The 22,881-nt window shown below is 43.3% G+C and overlaps 1 protein-coding gene across 4 annotated transcripts in view; it reads right to left on the bottom strand.

Moving 5' to 3' along the window:
• The window catches only part of DOCK8 (dedicator of cytokinesis 8), a 265,097-nt gene that overhangs the window by 177,112 nt on the left and 65,104 nt on the right, over positions 1-22,881 (bottom strand). For all 4 annotated transcript variants that reach the window (XM_029613102.1, XM_029613111.1, XM_029613120.1 and 1 more), the window contains 5 exons: positions 19,016-19,148; positions 12,683-12,895; positions 10,435-10,520; positions 3,430-3,496; positions 241-390 (listed from right to left, as the gene is read on the bottom strand). In XM_029613102.1, the coding sequence (XP_029468962.1) occupies positions 241-390; positions 3,430-3,496; positions 10,435-10,520; positions 12,683-12,895; positions 19,016-19,148 (649 nt within the window). The remainder of the gene's footprint in view (positions 1-240; positions 391-3,429; positions 3,497-10,434; positions 10,521-12,682; positions 12,896-19,015; positions 19,149-22,881) is intronic.

Genomic DNA, 22,881 nt, shown 5'->3' with positions numbered 1-22,881 from the left:
TAGCAACTTTTGGAAACAAGAAGCTGGGCTTGATGGACCTTGATCTGACCCAAAAGGTCATGTCTTACGTTCTTAAAACATACAAACACACACATGTACACATACAACAGTGATCAACAATCAAAGTAACTGCCAAGTGCCTGACATGTTGTTACCTCAATTCATCTTCCCCTGCCCACCTTCTGAAGGCCCATGAACCAGAAAACCAAGCAGGGCTTTGTAGTGACAACACTCTGTTACCTTAACTACCAGATAGATATCGGAGGATGGATAGGTGACGGATAACATTGCAGATCTGGCCTGGCTGGACTGGGCAATGCTGGGCGTGTGAGCTCGCAGGAAGCCTTTCAGTTGTTCAGCGTTCAGGTCACAATGAAAATTTTCTGAGATCTTCAGAAGAAGAAAAAAATCAAACAAGCAAACAAAAGTACATTTAGCTATTGCTTCCATCAATATACATCCAAAATAGGTTAAACATTCAAAGGCAGGCTTAGAATTATATTATAAAGAGGTTTGTATGGGTTTACCTGCACTAAAAACATAAACAAGCAAGGGACCTGCATAAAGGAGTTACTCACTTTATCACTTATGTCGGAAGACAACACACTGACCTTTACTTGGCAACATAGTTTCAAAGGGTTTAGTCTCCTAACTTAGGGGAGTCAGGGTCATAAATTGGCCCTTTGTAAAATTTACTAGGGCTAAGTTTCGAAATTTCTAACTTCACTAGGCTTCTAAATTTAGCAACCTAAAAAGTGTGGGGCAGATTTTCAAAGGGTTACGCACGTAACTTACACGCATAACCCCGAGAAAGTGCCCCTGTGTGCGCCGAGCCTATTTTGCATAGGCTCGGTGACGCACGCAAGCCCCGGGACGCGCATATGTCCCGGGGCTTTGAAAAAGGGGTGGGAAGGGGGCGGGACCGAGGCCTCCGGCACGGTGGCCGTTCCAGAGGATTGTATGCTGGTAGCCGGCCGGCAGGCATAACTAAGACAACAAAGGTGGGAGGGGGGGGGGGAGCAGAAGGAAAGTGTCACCCCCTTGCGCATGCCGACCCTGGATTTTATAACATGCGCGCGGCTGCGCGCGCAAGTTACAAAATCGGGCGTAGATTTGTGTGCTCTGGGTTGCGCGCACAAATCTATGCCCGCGCGCATGTTAGAAAATCTGGCCCTATGGGACTACAGGGGTGGAGCCAGGATGAGAGCAAAAATGTAGGTTTTTAGCACCGATTTTCAGCACTCTGAGCCTAAATCCAGGGAAATGAATAGCAGGCCTAAATTTAGAAACTTAGGTTTTAGGGCCTAAATTTATGTGAATGTTCAGATGAAAAAACTTAGGGTCTTAACTTAGGAGACCGGCTTGTTTTGAATATTGGCCTCGAGGAGCAATGGAAGTAGTTACAACACAGAGATGTGCATCTGGAGAGTCTGACACAATTTCCTCTTATCCACCACTCAAGCTGTGACCTCGAGCACGCCAGTAACCCTCCCTGTTGCTTCCCCTTTGTTTGTGAGTTCTTCAGGGCATGTACACAGCCATCAGGTGACCCATCATCGACAGCACTAGGCACGACATTAGTGCTATCTAAATCGTAAGCATTTTTAATAGTCCTTGCAGCCTGGGAAAATGCCCAGTGAGCCAAAAAAATAGGATGCCTCTGCTAGTTTACAGCAGGAAAATCTTTCCATTGTTGAGATACCACTACAAGTCACCGACCAGGGGCTCCTCCCACCAGAGCCCAGATCCAGCAGTCAGTGATGCACATGGATACCACGGCAGCCATAGAAACGTCCCCCTACCCCCCCCCCCCTAATGATTTCCTCTGCCCCTTGAGGATGGCTGCCTGTGAGGAACATTGGTGAGATTCTCTCCAGACCAGCCCACCACAGCAGTGATCACTCAGCCCTCGCATGCATGCCATGAGTGGGCCTTTAATTCTGTTTTGATCTATGCCATGGCTTCTCAAACCTGTCCTGGGGACCCCACAGCCAGTTGGGTTTTCAGGATATCCACAATGAATATGCATGAGACATATTTGCATACCATGGAGTCTCAGTATATGCAAATTTATCGTGGATATCCTGAAAACCCAACTGGCTGTGGGGTTTGGGAAGCCCTGATCTATGCTCTCTGAAGCCTCAAATTGCTGAAGGCTTTTGTGTTCTTTCTGGGCCTGCATTTCCGCATTCTAATTCTCACTCATGTGCCTGTCTACCTAATTACAAGACCCCTAGACCAGCGATGCGTCAGTTAAGCATTTATTTAAAGTTATATTTAAAAATGTAATAGTCAGAGGCTGCCAGCCTTCGTTAAGGAGCACTACAGTGGCACTCACACCAACCAGCAATTTGCTGAGCCTAAAAGGAAGAAGGAAAGGTGCAGAACTGTCACACTGTTCACAGGAAGAGGAGGGCCTGTGAGGCCTCAAAGGCTCATGTATGACAACACCCATTTGCTGGTCCTTTAAAAGGTCTCACAATCTACAGAGATCCTCAGATTTCTCCAAGTTCGCACCGGCTACTCTATGTTACATCCACTTTTAAATAAAGTCTCATTTTTACTCCAGTTTGGTCTGAGTTTCGTGTTTCAGATGCATCATCATCTTCCCACTCTTCTGAGCGCTCCTTTCATCACTGCCTCCTGGTTTCAACTCACATACTTTACAGAGCTAAGCATGAAGACGTGACAACTCAACTGGGCATGGGATCTTCTTAGTGTTTGGGATACTAGCCAAGTTCTTGTGGCCTGGTTTTGGCCACTGTTGGAAACAGGATGCTGGGCTTGATGGTCCCTTGGTCTGACCTAGTATGGCAATTTCTTATGTTCTTAAGGGAGGAGAGGAAGAAGGTGACAGCCTCTATCATCCTTCCACTGGGTTCTTCATTGAGGAATGACTACCACCAAGACACACAAAATCTTTGATCTGACTTATATATAGTTGCTAAGATTTGGCATGATGGAAAGGTAGGGGTAAGGGCTTGTGAGAGTAGATGCAATACAAAAGTCAGGGTTAATCATCAGGCTAAACATGGATGCCTTTAAGAAGGGTCCCCAGATGCTTTGTTCACTTATTTGCAAGGCTTTTAGTCTCCAGTCCCCACATCATTGTTATAGACTTGGTTACTTGCTTGCATGATGGGGTCTATACAGAACTCAAGTACCAGGTAGAATTTGGGATGATTTGCCAAACACCTGCAAATGATTCTACCAGCCACAGCTAACAATACAAATGAATCATCTGACCGTTAAGGTATTTATACAAACTTTGGTGGTTCATTGTTGTAATTTTACGACAACCGCATACTTGTGCTACTAAACCGTCAATTTTCCTTCTCACCCTCTTGAGATGCCATGTACAACTGTAGCACATGAGAAACTATGTTAAAATTTGTGCTTGTTCATTACCCAGGTCTCTAACATTCTTACCTTTTTCCTTTCTTTGATATCATACAGAGCTATGCTCGCAAACAGTGGCTCTATTTCTATGTCAAACCTGTTGAAGGAAAAACGACAAAGAGCACAGAGAAACACTTTTTATCATTGTATTGAAGGGTTAGTAGATTTCAGGCTTTCAGTACCCTGTGTGTTTCCTTTAGAAGGGGAAGTACCGTTAAAAAGATTTATGTACTTCGGAACCTGTTGGTCACTTTACATATTTTGGATTTACTGATACATGGCCAGAAAAAGTGCTTTAGGAGTCATTTCCTGTTTTCTCTGTGAATTGCCATTTTAGTTTTTTTGTCTTTCCTGTCTGTTGGGTAAAAGTGAAAAAGGACACGAATGTCACTGGCCGAGAACAGGTGGCAAGATGGCTATGGAGCATGGTGCCCCAAGGTTTAGGAGAAAAAGCATCTTAAAACAAAAAACACCCATTAGATCTATAAAAACCCCTATTTTTGCAGCTTCTATTAAGGCAAGGAGTACAATATAAAATGCTTGCAAACAGTACTTCCCCTTTATGAAATAAACATAACTGCCTAAAGTCACCACTATGACAATTCTACTGGCACATGGACAAGAAAACAAACAAACAATCTTGATTGAGCCTATTTTTCCATGTCATGCAAACAGGTCTCATATTTCTGCTTTTCTGACCAGATCACTCGAGCAGAATGTGTAAACACCTGGCCAACGCTGATGATACAAGAAGCAAAAGCAAAAAGCGGCAACTAAAAGTTGAAGAGTCTCAATCAAGAGATAGATAAGATAATAACTGAGAACAAGATAGACAGTGCTAACACGCGGCACCTGCGTGCTCTCTGAGGAGGACAAAAGATCATTACAAAAGGGCATGACAGAAAAGTGAAGGGCTACTGAGGGATAAAGATGAGGCCACAGATGTATCTCTTAAGACTCCAGAGCTGTACCACCAGACTGCCAAGGGGAGCTGCTGCTGTCACTGCAGACCAGGTACCTTCCTTCTGCTGGGTCACAGAGAAGAGGACAGGGAGTCCGATGGGCTGGAAAGAGACTGGGGGAGAGGGGGAAAAGGGAACGTGACTGGAGACAGGAAAAGGAGGGGAGGAAATATTGGAGTGAGGCTTAGGGGAGGAGGGAGCTGGAGAGAGAGAGGAGAATAAAGAAAGGCATAATGGAACAATAAAATAAAAAATAGAAAGTAAAATAAGAAAATACATAAACAAATGTGACGGGGGGCTATGTCCATCTCTATTTCAATCCCCAACAGTTTTTTTCAGCTATGGGCAGTGTGAGCAATGCTTGTATTAACCCCCTGCCTTTTTGTGAGAGGCTTGTGTGGGCTACAGATATCTCCATGAGCATGCTCAGATTGAGAGGGAAGGCAATACTGGAAGAGAGAGGGTATGGAGTTGGTGGAGATCCCTGTCTGGGTCGTCCCCCCCCCCCCCACCAAGCCTGGAGAAGTGAGAATGGAATTTTGAGGTCATAGCCTCCCCCTTGGGGGATTTGATCAGAAGAGAAAAAAAAGTCTGCATTAGATTTGAAGAAGATTTTTGGACTTTCAATTGACCAGGCCTGAAGGCAGGGCTCACTCTCCCCCACCCCCCCCCCCCCCCCCCCCCCCATATCCGGAAAAGCTGAGTCGCTGATCTTCGAGCCCACCCTGCAATACAAAAGCAAGGGCAAGGAGATTGTGATAATCGTGGATTCTGTTTTTGGATTTTGGTACTTCCCATTTTCCTGGAGCTGCCCAGAACCCTACCTTCCAATGGGAAGAGATCATTAAGTCCGGATGGTGGTGCAACAGGGACACAGAAACCACAGTTTTGACTATTATGATTTTTATGCAGTTTGATATTTCCATGCTGGTTGGGACTATTTTTTTCTGCACATAAACTTTTACTTTGAACACCAAAGTGGACACTGCCCTTTTATGTTTGCTTCTGGCACCTGTGTTTGGTGTTATTTTTCAGTGGTTATTGTGGTTACCCCTGTACCTAAGTGGCACCCCAGTGTACAGAGGCTTAGAGCAGTGGCATTTTCTTTAGAACTAGAGTCCTGGAAGTGTATCTTCCCCCCTGCTGGATGAACCTCGGTAAATGTAGCTCCCTGGATGCAGCTAACAACCCAAACGGGGGACCCTGCTACATAAAATGGAGCCCAATGTGGGGTAGCCTCCTCCAGTGGGAAGAGCAGCAGGGTCCACCAGCAGCATTAGCAGGAGCTGGTTCTCTTCGCTGACTCCCAAGCACCTTTCCGCACCATTCCCATCACTCTCCCTGCCAGGTGTGCTCTTCAGCCAGGACTGGGGTCCCAGCAGCAGTAGCTGCAGATGGCTCCTGTTGATCCTCCTATGCAGCTGCTGAGGAAGTTCCGGGCCCTTGGACAGGCAGCTCCCTTGCTTCAGCAGGCCACATGACCTTCAGCCAGCCTATCTCCTCCTCCCTGATGACATCACGCAGCTCTCCTGAGGCTGGTTTCTACTCCTCCTGAGCTGACATCACTGGCATCCTCAGGAGAAGGTGCTGCAAGGCATGATCTGTTCTTCCAAGTTGTTATCTACCAGTAGGGTTGCCAACTGGTTCCAGATTTTCAGGACAGGTTGAGCCAGAACTGTTTTTTCTTCCCTGCATGCAGGTACTTATAGTCTTGCTTTTCTTAGGGAATGCAATGGGGAAATCAGAATAAGTCCCAGCAGGCAATGGGGTAAAACCAAGACTGGATCAATCTGTCCTGAAAATCTAGAGCCAGCTGGCAACCCTAACTACCAGGCAGGGAGGGATCTAGAGCCAGCTAGAGGGAGACAAAAGGCCCCCCACACAAGGTTAAATAAAGAAACAATGAATTTTTCTCTGGCTCCTCCAGATGGCATACATCGCCACCCGGGATGTATGCCATAAACTGCTATCAATCAATAGGGAACAGCCACTGCTTGTTGACGGCAACAGTAGCATTTGATCTATTTAATGTTTAGATACTTGCCAGGTACTTGTGACTTGCATTGGCCACTGTTGGAAACAGGATACTGGGCTTGATGGACCCTTGGTCTGACCCAGTTTGGCATATCTTATGTTCTTATACTGAAAAGCACCAGTCCAAGTACAAATCCCTGAGGCTCTCCACTGTTTACCCTTTTCCACTGAGAAAATTGACCATTTAATCCTACTCTCTGTTTCCTGTCTTTTAACCAGTTTGTAATCCATGAAAGGACATCGCCTCCTATTCCAAGACTTTTTAGTTTCTTAGAAGCCTCTCATGGGGGACTTTGTAAAACATCTTCTGAAAATCCAAATACACCACATCTACCGGTTCACCTTTATCCACATGTTTATTAACTCCTTCAAAAAATGAAGCAGATTTGTTAGGCAAGACTTCCCTTGGGTAAATCCATGCTGGCTGAGTCCCATTAAACCATGTCTTTCTATATGCTCTAGAATTTTGTTCTTTAGAATAGTTTCTGCTATTTTTCCCAGCATTAAATTCAGGATCACTGATTCTGCATTCCTATTCAAATAAGTTTTAGTTTAGGTCCATTCTCCTCCGTTGTTTATAATCTATAATTTTTTTTGTTGAGATGGGAAGGGTGTAGGGGGAGCCAGGAATTTCCTCCTGTTCCTTAGGCCCCCCATTCAATCAGAACCAGGGCTGGGAGCTGGTGCCAGGAGCTTTCATCCGCAACTACTTGGGGATTTTCCCCCCCCTTATTTCACATTCCCTCCCAACTCACCTGACCCAGTCATCACAGCAATAGTCCTTTACCATGCGCCAGGCCTCATATCCTGCTGGTAGTTATCACTGATGATGACCGAAGCAGACTTCTCCGGGGGGGCAGTGAATGCTGGGCTAGGGAAGTAGAAAACGTGACTCAGGAATTGAACCCAGGTACCGTTGCATGGCAGTGCACAGCAATGGGCCCAACTTTTCTGAAATTACATCTCTCTCCTGTGGGCCTGAATATCATGAGGATGAGGGATCTGGTCCTTCTTGGGCTCATCTTTAAAGATGTCTTCGTTTAACTTCACCTCAAGAGAGTTAGAAATGCATTCTATTTCAGTTGAAAACATGGTTTAAAAACTCCCCAAAAGGTAACCATATACCAAGAATGCAGAAATTATTCATTTTTTTTATTACGGAAACGTAAGGGAGGGGGGAGGGGGGGGGGGTTCCTAAAAGTCTCCTGTCCTTTACTAACTACTTAAGTGTCTTTTACAGATTTTTACAAATTATGTTAGGGAGAGGGAGTAAGGGTATTTTCGGACACTTCCCACTGAAAGTGGTTTTGGAGAGGACAGGTTTCAATACAGCAGAGGTTTCCAGAAGGTTCCTTGTTCTTTCTAATTAGTTGTCCTCCAGGGAAGGTGGCTTCTGCTCAAGAGAGGAGCACCTAGGCCTTCAGGAGAGGGAAAGGGGTTGGAGTCCCGGAGGCATCTAAGTGAGAGGAGGTAATCCTTAGAGAAAGAGTAACTCACTTTGCTCCTTGCTCGAGAGTAACTTACTAAAATCTTTGTTGAAGTGAATTCCCTGTCTGGAGTAGAGGAAAGTGGCCCAGCATGTGAATTTGCATCAGGAGTTCTGCAGCTAAGAGTAGCAACATATGCCACCCAAGTGCATGTTACAGGGGATTCACAGAGAAGAAGGCTCAGGAACGGAGAGATTCCCCTTGTAAACAGCGGGAGAGTCTTGCTCCTGTTTGGAGAAGAACATCTGCAAACTTTACCCTGGTACCACTAATCGGGAGAGTCTTATAGGAAACCAGCCCAGGTCACCATAAAAGCAGCTATGTGCTACCTGAACAAATCAAAAGACAAAACGGAGGCTGCAAGCTGTATTGAGACTAAAATTGCAACTGCTCAATAAACAAGGCATTGTTTTCCGCAGCTGAAATTAGCTGACACAACTAGACACTTGTGGAAGCTTCTATGGCCTTCACAGACATTGTGTCAAACCAAGAAGCATATTCTGGTCAACAGGGTCTCTTTGCCAGCACATGTTCTCATCATGTGAACTATGCTGTAAATATGCCCGTTAAGAAGAAAACAACTTAGAGCTCACCAGTCATGTACCAGTGGACTAGGATCCAATCACATTCTCTACGTTTGCACCCTATGCATTTCACATGAAGGAACAAAAAAGGCCCATGAGAGTCTTAAAAGCAGGACCCAAGACAAAGGATTGAGCCCCAGTCTGCAAGTCTCTCAGGTGAGAAAATTCTCTCAGGATCTCATCCGCAACTTTCCTTGGCTCGCTGTCTCTGGACTGTTAGGAAATGTCTCTGGATTACACGGGTGCTGTGAATCTGTCTCCTGCCAAAGCCACGGGTATAACTAGACTGCCTGGGTGTTAATGGCCCCGTGACCAGACAGCCAGGACTGCCCAGATGTTTGCACGCTCCTGCAGTATAAGCCAAAAACCGGGCTAGCTTACTTAGTCTTTTATGTTGGATATTTAGATAGCAATGTATCTATAAAATGAAAATTGAGATTAAGCTGACTTAAGGAGGTTGATATTCAACAGCGCTTTAGAAGGATAACTTTAAAGTGATCTGTCTAAATAGCAAAACCAGCATATTCTGCAGCTTATCCAGCTAGAATTTAGCTATAATACATATCAGTGTTAGCCTGATAACTTATTCAGCTAATTCTGGTTAGGCTACAGACCCATCCTAAAGATAGCCGGATATATTCAGCGACTGCTACTTAGATGAGCTGCACAGCAGCTGAAAATGGACCCCCAAGGTTGTTTTTTTAAAATATTGTTTATTGGTAAGACAGCAAAAACCAGCGATACAAGCAATTAGTGGTCAAGAACAACAGACAAAACCCCCCCCAATATTACTATCAGAACAATACCATTTTTTTGCAAATGTATCCCCCTAACCTCACTCTCCGCCTCAAGCAATTCACTTTCATACACCACACACACACACACACACACACACGTTCACTCCATTCACACTGCAACCACATCAGTCCCTCCCTTGTCTTGTCATCCAAGACAAGTAAAATCACCATTACCACAGTGTAACCAAGGTCTTGCAGAATCACCTTTCCATTATTTGATAACAAATCATAATACTTCTTCCAGGCACTTACTTAATCTTTGTGAGGTTTATAAAATAGCATACAGGTATCATAACATTCCATTTACATTAAAACAATCATTTTATCTTGCCAAACATTTAAAGAAAGTTGAGTTTTCCTCAATCCAAAATTGCAAGATACACTTCCTTGCTAATAGCAGCCCTAGTTTAAGAAATAGTTTAATGCCAGCAGATCAAGAGGCACAGGTACGCAGGTCACCTAAAAGTAAGATCTCACCTTCCAAGGTGTTTTAAGACTATTGATACAGAACTATTTCTATATGTCAAAACACAAATCTAATGTAATTTGCACCTGTTGTGGGTTACCTCCTGCTACCATGAGGGTCTTGTTATCTGATGAACCCGGCTGTAAATTCAGGGAACTCAGCATTTCAGAACGTTTGTGATGCCAATCCCATTGCTTGGAAGTGAGAGAAGAGAAACTCCTAGTGTTGCATATTCTGTGACTGCATATTATTGATAATGTGCTGGGTTTTATTTTTTGTATGGATTGCACTAGAAAAAATGGGTACTCTCTGTCAAGTTATCCACGTTCCCCGGTAAACTTTTATTTTGGAGCAAGCCCAGCCTGGTGTGGCTGTTTGGCTTCTGCTGGGAGATCAGAAGATGTCCCAAACCATAAGGCTCCTGAAGCAAGTCTCTACCCCTGCTGGAAGACCGGGGAGCTCCATGGGGTGGGTAAAGGCCCCAACGCTCCAATGGCTGACAGAATGCAGATTACAAAAATTTTAGCAATTCTGTTAGCGCTGATGCAACTCCAGGAAACTGCAAATAGTCCTAATGTGTGGTGGTGGTAGTAAGAATCGTGCAGCAGCTGGCAAGCCGATTTGATGAATGAGAACTTTAATGAATGCGTCCTTGCTATAATTCCTAACAATCGAAACACACATGCAACCAAATCATTACCGTACTTCAGTGTCTGCAGCTTGACCAAGATTCTGTTGCCAAAGTGCTCCCTTGGGCATTCGGGCACCGGCCGTATTTCCACAGCATCCTCCTAGCAAGCAAATTATCCAGTTAGACTTTACCAGTGGCAGAAATAAATTCATGGGACAAAAAAAAAAGGCAATAGTCAAAGGCAGAGAATAAAAAGGCAAGACTTGGTATTTCACTCCCGTTCCTTTCTAGACTGCTCAGTAGCAGAATCGAGGGCCCCCTGCTGCTGCGACATTACAGACAGAAAACCATCAGGAAACGACTAGTAAAATAAGCAAAACCGGGCTGAATACAGTAGCAGTAATTTGTAATCTATAACTACATTGGAAATGTTGGCTTCTGTAGCCTGAGAGCACGATCAGTGTCACCTGTTGCTTCACAGATATGGAAGGCATTAAAAATTCATAGACAGTTGGACCTCACAGAGGAACTTCACCTTCATTAGTTTTTTTACCCTTTTTTTGTTGAAACATTTGACACCTTCTCTTTGCTCTTTCTAATCTGTGCTTGTAGCCTTAAACTTTAAAACCAGTTTGGGGGGGGGGGGAGGATAAAATTAAACCCCTGGGGCCTCCGGCTGCAGGCTGACAATCCCCACCACTTATCAGACTAATTGGCCGGGCCTGCGTTTCCTCCCGTTTTCTGCAGTGCTCTTCCTCGCAGCTTCTTCTCCTCCCGAGAGTGCTGGATGGGAAAAAGGAAGCCAGGCACATGAATGCAGGTGGACCAGAGAGCCACCAGAGCCTCCCATGCTGGTTAGCATGCTAATCTTCTTCTTATGGTGGCAGTATAATCAGGTGGAGCCCTATATTTTCTGATAAGGAATGGTCATATTTAGAATAAAACAGCTGCCTGGGCAGTAGTGGCTTGGGGGGGGGGGGGGGGGAGAGAGCAATCTGGGTGACCAGCCTGGGGCCTCGCACCTTAGAGGGACCAAAACTTTTGCCGTACAGTTTTTTTGGGGGTGATGTTTTCGCAGGGAAGTGACTATTTGCATATTAATCCTCACCTTCCATTGGAGTTTTATGTATAGGGCAAAGTAAAGCTGACATAAAAAAAAAATGTCTGACCTACTTCTAACTCATCAAAATTAAGCCTCTAAAGGGCCCATGTGACTCTTGCTCAGAATCCCAACCCTAAAGGCCTTGATTAGTCCTTACCACTACCCCCGTGAATGAAAGCCCCTCTGCCGAGATGTGCCTCTTTTCTTCCTATTCAAGGACTGCCACGCAAGCCATGTTCCAGAAGGATGACTTCAGTCTGGGCTTTCTGATGCATTTTGATACTGACGAAGCAGGACTACAAATACCAAAATGCACTTGGGCTACAAGCTCAAAAATCCCAGAATGGGGCCAGTCTGGTGGCTCGACGGTAGTGCTGCACACTGCCATGCAGAAGGTTCCCCAGTTCAATCCCCAAAGCAGGTCTCTCACTTCCCATACTGGCTGGGGCTGCTGTGAAGGTAGCATTCGCAGCCCCCAAGGAGGCAGGGAGTCCAGGTCATTGCTCACTAGGGATGTGAATCGTTTTTCGAACGAATTGAAATATCGTACGATATTTCCAAATTCGTTATATATATCAGAGAAAAAAAAGAAACTATCACTTTTCCCCCCGAATTTTCGTAAAAATCGTTTTTTGGGTTAGCGCGCGCTAACTCATGCTAGCGTGCACTAACAAAAAAAAGTTTATTTTTGTTATTTTTTGTTAACTCATGTTAGTGCGCACTAACCCGAAAAACGATTTTTCATGACAAAAAACCCCCAAAAAACGGGGATCCGCAGGAAAACAAGATTTTCCCGCGGCCAGATGAACCCGAAAGCGGGAACGATTGGGCACCCGATTCACATCCCTATGCTCACGAGCATCATCCAGTGGCTGGATTTAGAGCCTATGCCTGCAGGATTCCAGAAGGAGCCCCAGTGCATAGCCCCCTGGCTGAAGACTGACACTGCAAAGACTAGACCTATATGTGTTGGTGAGAAGATACAATAATCCCCAGGTAGTTGTGAATGAAGGCTCACAGGGTGCCAAAATCTCAGCCCTAGAAGGAAACCACCAGGAATGGCCAAAACCACCAGGAATGGCCAAACATCTTGCACCAGAAATGGGAGTCACTCAGCAGTTCTGCTCTACTGGCAAGAAGCTAGAAGTTTCTCGCAAGGTAAGGTTTTCCAGGTAGAAAGTTATGGAATTGCACTAGCCCTCAGAGACTCCCATCCCTACCTCGTCCATTGCTGGGTACAGGGCAAAGAGCTCGGCGTTCCGGTTGGCCCGGCGCGCTTCCTTATTCTGCCTCGCATAGTCCTCCGCATTAACATGCTGCAGTAAGTGATCCAGCCGGGGGTCAGGATGCAGGCCCCGCAGGTCTAAGTCGCCCGAGGAGAGGGGCGTTCTTCCAGCTTCACTGCACAGGACTGTGAGTGGCCTGCAGACCATCTGAATCACAGGAAGCCACAGTTACTTTTGCACACATGGTTCATAAATTAACATACTGCCTCTTATTACTTATATCAATCTATTTCATCATACTGTGTAGGTATGTTAATGGGAGTAGCTTGCTTGTTACGGCGGTTACTACCCCAAACCAAATAAGCCTGATACTTCACTTTCAATGCATATCCAGCATAGCTCTCTGCTTCAACGGCAGGGGGAATGAAGAAAAGTGGATCTATATACAGACAACAACCAACAGGGACTGAGTCGCATAGTCTGGGTAGACAAATGGGCATGGGTGTAGCTTGCTTATTGCGGCGGTTACTACCCCTAACTAATTAAACTAGATATTGCACTTAGATGCAGCTCCAACACTGCTCTTTGCATTAATGGTGGGGGTGGAAGGGAAATAGAACCAAAGGGTTACTAAGAGCCAAAAGTAACAGATAAGTATGAGAAAAAAAGTGCGAAACTTGCTGGGCAGACTGGATGGGCCGTTTGGTCTTCTTCTGCCGTCATTTCTACGTTTCTATGTTTCTATGTTACCTGACTTGAATGTAGAATTAAAGTTGTGGTATTGATATCAGGCTTAAAACAGCACAGAAAATATCATAAAATGACTGCACAAAACATACACTACAAAAGAAATAAGTCCAGCTGCGGATGTTGTCATGACAACTGAAAAATAAAGCCTGTTGGGGATAAATTTAAGGATTAGTCTCACCCAATCACACTTTTTTCTACCCCAGGAGAGGCCTGGCATAACATGTCTCTCTTAAAGACAACCGTGTCTTCCTTGGGCCACATCAGTACTTCTAAAGTGCACCTGGTGAGTGCAACCGTAATCACGCTGACAATTTGCTGCCATGGTTTTGAAATTCTTTAAGCCGGGCTGGCTCCCGGTGGATCTAGGTCGCCATTTCACTGCAGAGACAGCGTTCACAGGCCCAGGGGTAGAGGCCGTTGTGGTCATTGCATAACAGAGCCATCTAGTGGCTGGATTTAGGGCCCCCATGATTATAGGGTTCTGGGAGGAGCCCTGGCCTATGGCCCCCCTCCCAGCTGAGGGCTGTTGCTGAAAGAACTGAAGAAAGTTGGGAGGGAGTATAAACCTGGGGGGGGAAAATATCCTGAGTAGCTGCGGCATGGCAGCTACTGGCTCATGGCACCAGGTCCCAGCCCTGGCTCTGATTAAGCTGGAAGACCAAAAAAAAATGAAGGAGGAAAAACTGTCTGGTGAGACAAAAAAAAAAAGAGATAGTTTTAAGTTTGCTTCCCTACAATTCTGAATGTATATGACAAATACAAAAATGGCCAATAGCCAGGGTCGAAGCATTGACGATTGGTGCTACTGCTCACAAGTGGCAAGCTTGTGCTCATTCAACCCCTTTTGCATCTCTGTCTGCATTTCCCCTGAAATCTTGGAAGCTGTTACATTTGCAACAGCATCACAACCTACATTATATGCTGTGATATCTGATTGGTTCATACAGTGTGTGACAACATGTTATTTGTGACTTCACTGCAAATATGAACCAATCAGATCCAGTAAGTGTGAGGTAAAACTGTCTCTCTCACGCTATCATGGCTACTATCAGGGCTATAGAGGCCACATCTTAAAAATGTTGAAAAACAATGGATTTAACATTTTAATTGATGCACAGCGGTCATTAAAGCTTGTCAAGTGTATTTGTCAAATACTGCATAGTCATCAAAGAAGGTAATTTTCAAAAGAATTTATGAGGGTAAAAATGGACTTTACACACCCAAATGGTATTTTGAAAATTGCTAACATGTAGGCTCCTTTTACAGACAACTCCTTTGAAATTTCACTCCAAAGAATACAGTTTTAAGGGTCAACATAGTGCATAGTACTTATTCATAAATTCATAGGAACTTAATTTTATTTACAAGAACAATAAAAGGCTTCTTTTGTATCATTACATTTAAATAACAGATTGTAAGAAACTTCTAACACAAATCAGCATCAAATCACTGCCAACACTTGGACCAGGACCCAGTTTGTGATGGAACTCAGGGAACGGGGAGGGGGGGGGGGGGGGAATAATGCACTGCTTTTCTCGGCAAAACTATCTGCAATAAATAGCAGGTGTTATTATTTGCACAAGTTTGCTTTTAAAGTTGGTGTAATTTATGCGGGCTGTTATAAAATCACCCCTATGACCGTATTTGGAACCCAAAACATGAGAGGCTGGAGTAATCCGTGAAAAGAGGTCAAGTGATGGCAATTCTCCTTTTGTTAGATCAATGGGGCTGATCAGAAAGGATGATGGTGAACTTTACCCACTGCTCAGAAATGCTGATGGTGACTTGAAAAGCAGGAAAAAAAAATGAAATACAAATTTCCAGATTGGCACCCAGTGTGGCACCTACTATTTTAGCTAATGGGCTCTGATAAGATGCAAATAAAGAGGAGGAAACTTACAACTGCTGGGGAAACAGAGGAATGGCTGGCATTTGATGTACAGACTGACAGGATTAGGGGAAGCCTTAATCTGGAAAGTATAATACAGTTTATACAGGAGAAAGTACACGCAGATACTTGTGCCTGCTATTTCTGTGGGCACTTTTTCCAGTGGATTTTCTGTGCATCCATTTTGAAACCCTACTTCCGGATTGCCTCTCTCTGTACGTATGTAAATTTCTGCTCGGAATCCATGCACACCGGCTGGAAACTTTCAAAGTGGCCGATTAAGTGGGTAAAGTGGTGCTTTGAAGGTTGCTCTTACAGACATTAGTAGGACTGTGCTCTCCCATGTGTCAAATTTATGGTGAAACAAAAAGGGGAATACAAGGAAGTGTCCTCCAAACAGGGGCTATAATAAAATACATTGTGATCTAGGGCAAATGTTTGCTCTGACCCCCCCAGGACAGATTTCCATATTAGGAGCTATCACCCAGGAAAGAGATCTAGGTGTCATAGTGGATAACACATTGAAATCGTCGCTTCAGTGAGCTGCTGCAGTCAAAAAAGCAAACAGAATGTTGGGAATTATTAGAAAGGGAATGGTGAATAAAACGGAAAATGTCATAATGCCTCTGTATCGCTCCATGGTGAGACCGCACATTGAATACTGTGTACAATTCTGGTCACCACATCTCAAAAAAGATATAATTGCGATGGAGAAAGTACAGAGAAGGACAACCAAAATGATAAAAGGGATGGAACAGCTCCCCTGTGAGAAAAGGCTGAAGAGGTTAGGACTTTTCAGCTTGGAGAAGAGTCGGCTGAGGGGGGATATGTTAGAGGTGTTTAAAATCATGAGAGGTCTAGAACGGGTAGATGTGAATCGGTTATTTACTCTTTTGGATAATAGAAGGACTAGGGGCACTCCATGAAGTTAGCATGTGGCACATTTAAAACTAATCGGAGAAAGTTCTTTTTTATTCCAAGCACAATTAAACTCTGGAATTTGTTGCCAGGGGATGTGGTTAGTGCAGTTAGTGTAGCTGAGTTTAAAAAAGGTTTGGATAAGTTCTTGGTGGAGAAGTCCCATTACCTGTTATTAATCAAGCTTGACTTAGAAAATGGCCACTGCTATTTCTGGCATTAATAGCATAGAATCTAGTTAATGTCTGCGTACATGCCAGGTACATGCCCCTATAGCCTGGATTGGCCACTGTTGGAAACAGGATGCTGGGATTGATGGACCCTTGGTCTGACCCAGTATGGCATGTTCTTGTGCCTATGAAATGAGAAATCTGTGAATGAGCAGCTTCCCTAAAATGCTAAATTATTCTGGGTTAGACTTAAAAAACCACATGCTTAATAGAATCATTAAAGATTCCAAAGGAATCATTACCACCTATTTTGAAAGCCATTATCTCCCAGATCGAGGAAGAAAAATAGCACCAGATTGAGAAAGAGAAAAGAGGGATCTGTAGCAGTCATAAATAGATATGGCGAGCAGGAAAAACATTTTGGAATCACTGAAGATCTTTTGCTTCCTTGCACGTTACCCACACCAGGAACCACACGGCTGGTTATCTTCGCCTTGGAGACTGGCAGGAATCAGAATCTTACAACGGGCTTTTCCTGATGAATGATATTAAAAAAAAAAAAAAAAAAAAAAGGTTCTAGACTGCGATGCCAGGATCTCTCGATCTACGCAAGCCAGAAGAAGAAAGTTTTAAAACTTTCACAAGAAGTCGTTAAAACAGGGACATAATCTTTTTCATATTATCCTTGTAAATGCAGAGAATCAGACCCTTCTGGTTTGTTTGCGGTTTTTTTTGTATCTAGACCCATTATCAGATTTTCTATCTATATGAAGTGACAGTAGATCAGAATTCTTCTCTCTGTGTTGCCTCAGCTTAGTAATTAGTTAACTCATGCAAGCTTGATGGTTAGTTCATTTTTCTTTGCCAAAATGTTTTAATTATTTGTGATTTACATACTTGATGACTAACTTCCTTATATCTTTCTGTTTTTCAGAAAAAAAAAATGATTGTGTTTGGGACTCTGCTCTTTCCTCCATTTGTTACTGTGGACTTCAACTTAATGGGGCATATTTATTTATTTAGTTCTTCATTCATTCAGACAGACTGCTCGATATTAAAAATCTCCAAGCGGTTTATAATAAAATGTCAATTTTTATTGGGTTTGTGGCTCTTTTTGTCCCCCTGGCCTGATGTAAGTACACTTACACGATTTAAAATTTCAACACTAATCAACAGGAAAATAAACAACCCCCAAAACATTCACGCATGACCAAATTAGCAAGAAAAAAAAAAAAAAGTGTTCCATGCCACCGACACCATACCCCATCGTGACCTCCCAAATGAAAGATTGTAATTTTTGGTTGGCATAGGAAGGGTGATTTTCAAAGCAGTGCTGTACCTGCAGAAATGGCTCTTATGTGCATAAATTTACCTGGACTGAGCACAGGCCTTCCCAGAGGCTGAGAGCTGGGGAGGGCTTTAGACTTATACGCATACTTTTGAATTTTCCAATATATGCACGGAAATTTACTCCGAATCTCCTGCACACAAGTTAGCAGGGGTAATTGTATGGGGGTAGTTTTGGTGGGATAATCGTCAACGCGGACTGTGGTAAATTTCAGGATTTCCAGCTTTGAAATCCTTAGGTTAGGCTAACTGCCTTCATTAGGACTGAGACTGTGCTTTTAGGCCTAGCTAGTAACAGCTAAAGGCAGAAGTACTCAAAAATCACGTAGCTACAGCATGCTAGGAATTATATATTTATATAATCTTTAGTAGCAGTAGCCTAACCGTATATGGATTTATTTTGTGTTGTTTACTCCAAAAAGTAACTGTAATTTCTCAGGAAAAACGTAAGCTTATGCATAGGTATTAGTTATACTGAAATAGGTATACATTCTTGGAATTCAATGAATATTGATAAATGTCATGCATATTCATGTAGGAGTATGATATGCTGACTGTTGATTTGTCCAGTGCTTGATATTAGTGTCTTAAGATCATTTATAAGGGGTGATTTCTTGCTGCGCCACTCAGAGCTCTCATATTCTGGCTTGCTGTCCGTAACCTGTTATCTAAATCCATGCACGATCAGATAAAATAATGAAGTAAGCTAATTGCCATCTGTTTCTTTAGTGATTACAACTCTTTCTTTAAAGCTGATAGAGACAGAAGAAGTGTACAAAGCCAGGCCAAGGGGTCTCCTGGGTAAGTCCCATCTACGGGATTTTCCACAAGATTTATGCCTATAAATTTCTCTTTGGAAAATGAATATAATTTATACGTATATCTGCCGATTTTCTTATGCGGGCTGTTATAAAATTATCCCCCAAAATATCCAATATTATTGTAGGGACACATAGTATCCATAACCCAATGTTTATGGGGCAATCACAGTTTAAAAAAGCCACAGGGAGAACAACCCGGAGGTGGACTAGAAAACCCCCCCAAACACTTTACTCAAGAACACAGCTTCTTAGAGGAAAAACTAATTCAAAGGGTCTCCCAACACATTCAGGATTCCGCCGTACAGGTTAGGACTACTTTCCCCTTTGACTTAACCTGCCACTCCTTGGCTAAACAAAATGTTAAACGCGAATTTAACAGATCCCATTAGAGCTTGTGCCAGGTTACCTTCTGCTTTATAATCCTTCAAATTACCTGATCATTCTGACCACCATAATCCAGCACATCGTCGGATTCAAAGGTTTGCTTCTGAAGAGTCTTGTTTTTCAAGAAATCCTTTTGTGAGCCCGCTCGGCTAAAGCTGCAACTGCCCGAGGTCCCCTGGTTTCTTACAAATAAATAAGAGATAGGCAGATGGTAAAGCTTATCATGGATCAAAACAAGCTTGATATAAATCTAAAATAAAGGAATTAAAAATGACCGCTGATGAGGACAGAGCTGTGGTTAATGCAATACCCAGTTTTGAGGAATCAGGCAAAGGTTGTCAAGTAAGATCATCACTTGATTGCCAGTTAGAACTTAGAAGGCACTGTGAAACAGTCCTAGTATTCCATCTATTGATTCATGGTCGTTCAAAAAGGGCTGATTCACCTGTGTCTTACTGCCCGGACAGGAACACAAACCTGACAGGACCTAAATTCCACATCTTATTTATCACTGAGACCTGGATAGAGAAGGTGATACTGTTACTCTCACTCAGCTATGCTCACCTGGCTACCAAATTTACTACTGCATCCCCCCCCCCATGGGCTATGGAGAGGAGTTGTTGTCATCTTTAAAATAGTCACTGGCCCTGGAGCTAGTGCGTACTAAATAAATAGGAAAATCTGACTGCCTAGCAACAAAGCACCAAGGCAATGAAGGACCTAAAATTATCTTTATCTAAGATGCATCTGATAGCCACTCTGATTCCTTCATTAAACTATCTGAATTCCTATGTGACATTGCTGCTGCTATTACTACTACCCACAACCTCATGGTTCTAGGAGATTTCAACTATCACTCAGAATCTCCCCTCAAAGGGCATACCACCAGCTTTTAGTGAAACATGGATGACCTTGGCCTCACCCAACTAATCAAGGTCCCCACACACAAACATGGTGATACTCTAATCTAATTTTCTAATCTGCCAGCAACAAGATAGACACCATCTCAATATCAGTGGTCATCACTTCCTGATTAGACTATAAACTTGTCCAGGCCGCAATCCCATTCCTACATCAAATCCTCAGTACTCCTACATCCAAACCTCCCACTAGGAATCTATCCCATGTTACAAATGAAAACGTAAGCATTCTCATCAACATGCCCACAGCAACTACCAACTCATTGCCACCAGATGTTCTAGTCCAGCAATAGTATGACAAATTCTCTACAGCAATTGAGACTCTAGCCCCTCTCAGATCCAGTCCTACCAGAACCCCAAGGAATTCTCCATGGTTCCATGAAGGTTTTCTCCTCCTAAAACAGCACTCCCAACAACTCAAACGGGCATGGCAGAAAACATAAAACTGATATCAACCTTAATCTCTGCAAAGAACATGCCAAAAAATACAAAGCTTCTATCCAGAAAGCCAAAAAAGACTATATTTTCAAACAATTAGAACTGTTCATAAACCACCCAAGTGAACTTTCCAAACCAGAAACCCAAACTCCTACCAACACAGAAGGTCACATGGCTGAAGACATCACCAAATTCTTCACTGAAAAAATACAAGCTGTTTGTTGCTCTTTTGATCCCATCACCTCCTTCACCTCACACACCCCTATCACCAACTAACCTATTAATGCAACAATCACACAAGCAAATTCTGTTCAACTCCTTCCAAACTTGATCCTGTTGTCCAACTGCAGGACAATTACTCTGTGAGAAGTAATAAAAATCCTCCAGCAAATCAGTCTTCAAGCCCACTAGATCCAATTCTCACAAGATTCATCTGTAACCTGAAAAATGACCTAGCCCCTAGCTAACCAAGATAATAAATGCCATTTTAACCCAAGACTTGCTACTCAGCTCACTCACAAAGTTTGTTTCAAACTCATCCTAAAAAACCTGGTGCTGATACTACAATAATAGACAATTATCACCCAGTCTCCAGCCTCCCTTTCTTATCCAAGGTGGTGGGAAAAGTTGTTTACCTCCAACTCTTAAATTTCCTAGAAGAGTACAATATCCTACATCAGTACCAAGCTGGGTTCAGGAAAGGCCATGGAACAGAATTAGTTCTGTTGGCCATCACAAACATTATCAACCTCCATTTGGATCAAGGCAGTGACGCCTGCATTTTTCTATTTGATCTCTTGTCCGCCTTCGATACAGTTGATCATCATCTCTTGAAACAGCAACTCAGAGACATTGGCATCAATGGCACTGCCCTAAAGTGGTTTGACTTATTCCTTGCTGACAGAACACAATCAGTTACTTGGTTCAAGAAATTGTCCTGCCTTAGAGAGCTCACCTGTGGAGTGCTTCAGGGCTCAGTCCGCTCTCTGATACTTTTCAGCATCTACATGCATCCTATCCGCGACCTCATCTAGTCCTTCAATATTACTGAGTGCCACCTACTTGCGGATGACATCTAATTCTGCATCAAAATGGGATCTGACCAAATTTCATTCATTACCAATCTTAATAAATGGTGAGTAGTCAATGGCTTAGTAAACACAAACTAAATCCATCTAAATCACAACTCCTGTGGCTCAGCTGCCAAGGTCACCCCCTAAATTGTTTCCCTCACTAGCAGATACTGTTTTATAATCTAAGGAGTCAGTATGAAGCCTAGGGATTCAACGTGACCAAAATCTCATAATGGAACCCCAAATGTCGAAAGTAGTAAGGTCTTCCATCTATCTGCGCAAGATCTGCCAGCTATGTAATTTCTTTGATAAACACAGTCTTGCTACCGTAATCCATGTGCTAATCACCAGCCGAATTGATTACTACAATTCCTTACACAATGGCATCTCACAAAACAGTATGAAATGCCTCTTGCTCCTACAAAGTACTGCCACTAGAATTTTGGTAGGTGCAAAAGCAACTGATCTTATCAGTCCTATTCTATATCATCTTACTGGTTCTCAGTAGAAAGGAGGATACAATTTAAAACTTTCTGCTTTGTCTATAAAATGCTTGAATAATCATGCCCCCTGAAAATATCTCCAACTTCTCTCTCCTTACATGCCCCAAAGGGAACTCCAGTTTTTGCTCCTTTTTATGGCATTTGCTTCAGGAAGCCTCAGTAACTTGTTACCAACAGCATCCGACAAACTTTACTCTGTTTCCCCCTTTTTTCTGGAGGGTGCCATGGCCTTCTTTGCCATGGAAATCAACTTTCAAAACTGATTGGAGGGCACTAAACATAAATTACCCTTCTCTTGACATAATGAAGGAGTTCGCTTAATAGTGGGGTTGCCCAAGCACCTTCAACACCCACAGAGCTGACACCTATGTTTTTTACCCTGGTCTCACTGGCACCTGGAGCCATCTGACCCCCAGGTTTACTCTGACACCCAGAGTTCAATGAAAACACCATAGAGTGGGTCAGCCATGTGATACAGCACACTCCATGCAGGAAAAGAATTACCTCTACTAAGCTACAGTGATTTTGGTCCCTCTTAAGATAATGTCTAACCAAACCTATTCATTTTTTCTTCTATTTTATATACCTTAGATAACACCTAAAATGGATCTCATATATTAGAGACAGAGCACAGCTACCTAAGGCTTCATCCTTTAATATCTCTATAAACCTGAGGTTAACAGATTCAAGTTCCAGCATAGCTTATTAAACTATTTATCCTGCTGAGATAGCTATAACGAGCCTCCGTACTTAGGTGAAAATAACTGGGTGTTATACATATAGAATTCTCCCATCAAAAAATGCTATTTAAGTGCGCCATTGTCACAATATGAGCATATAACTAAACATCTAAGTATTGGAGGTGATTCGGCACTTTCAAATAATGATTATGGTAGAAGGAAGAACCAATAAAATAATATCACAACACACAAAAAAGAAAAACTAGCCTGCGGCCAAGCCACGAACAGCTAGTTTCAAACC

Source organism: Rhinatrema bivittatum, chromosome 1 (genome assembly GCF_901001135.1).
Source record: "Rhinatrema bivittatum chromosome 1, aRhiBiv1.1, whole genome shotgun sequence".
In the NCBI taxonomy this organism is placed as follows: domain Eukaryota; kingdom Metazoa; phylum Chordata; class Amphibia; order Gymnophiona; family Rhinatrematidae; genus Rhinatrema; species Rhinatrema bivittatum.
The sequence above is the reverse complement of the archived record's forward strand: the minus strand, read 5'-3'. Positions and strand labels throughout refer to the sequence as shown.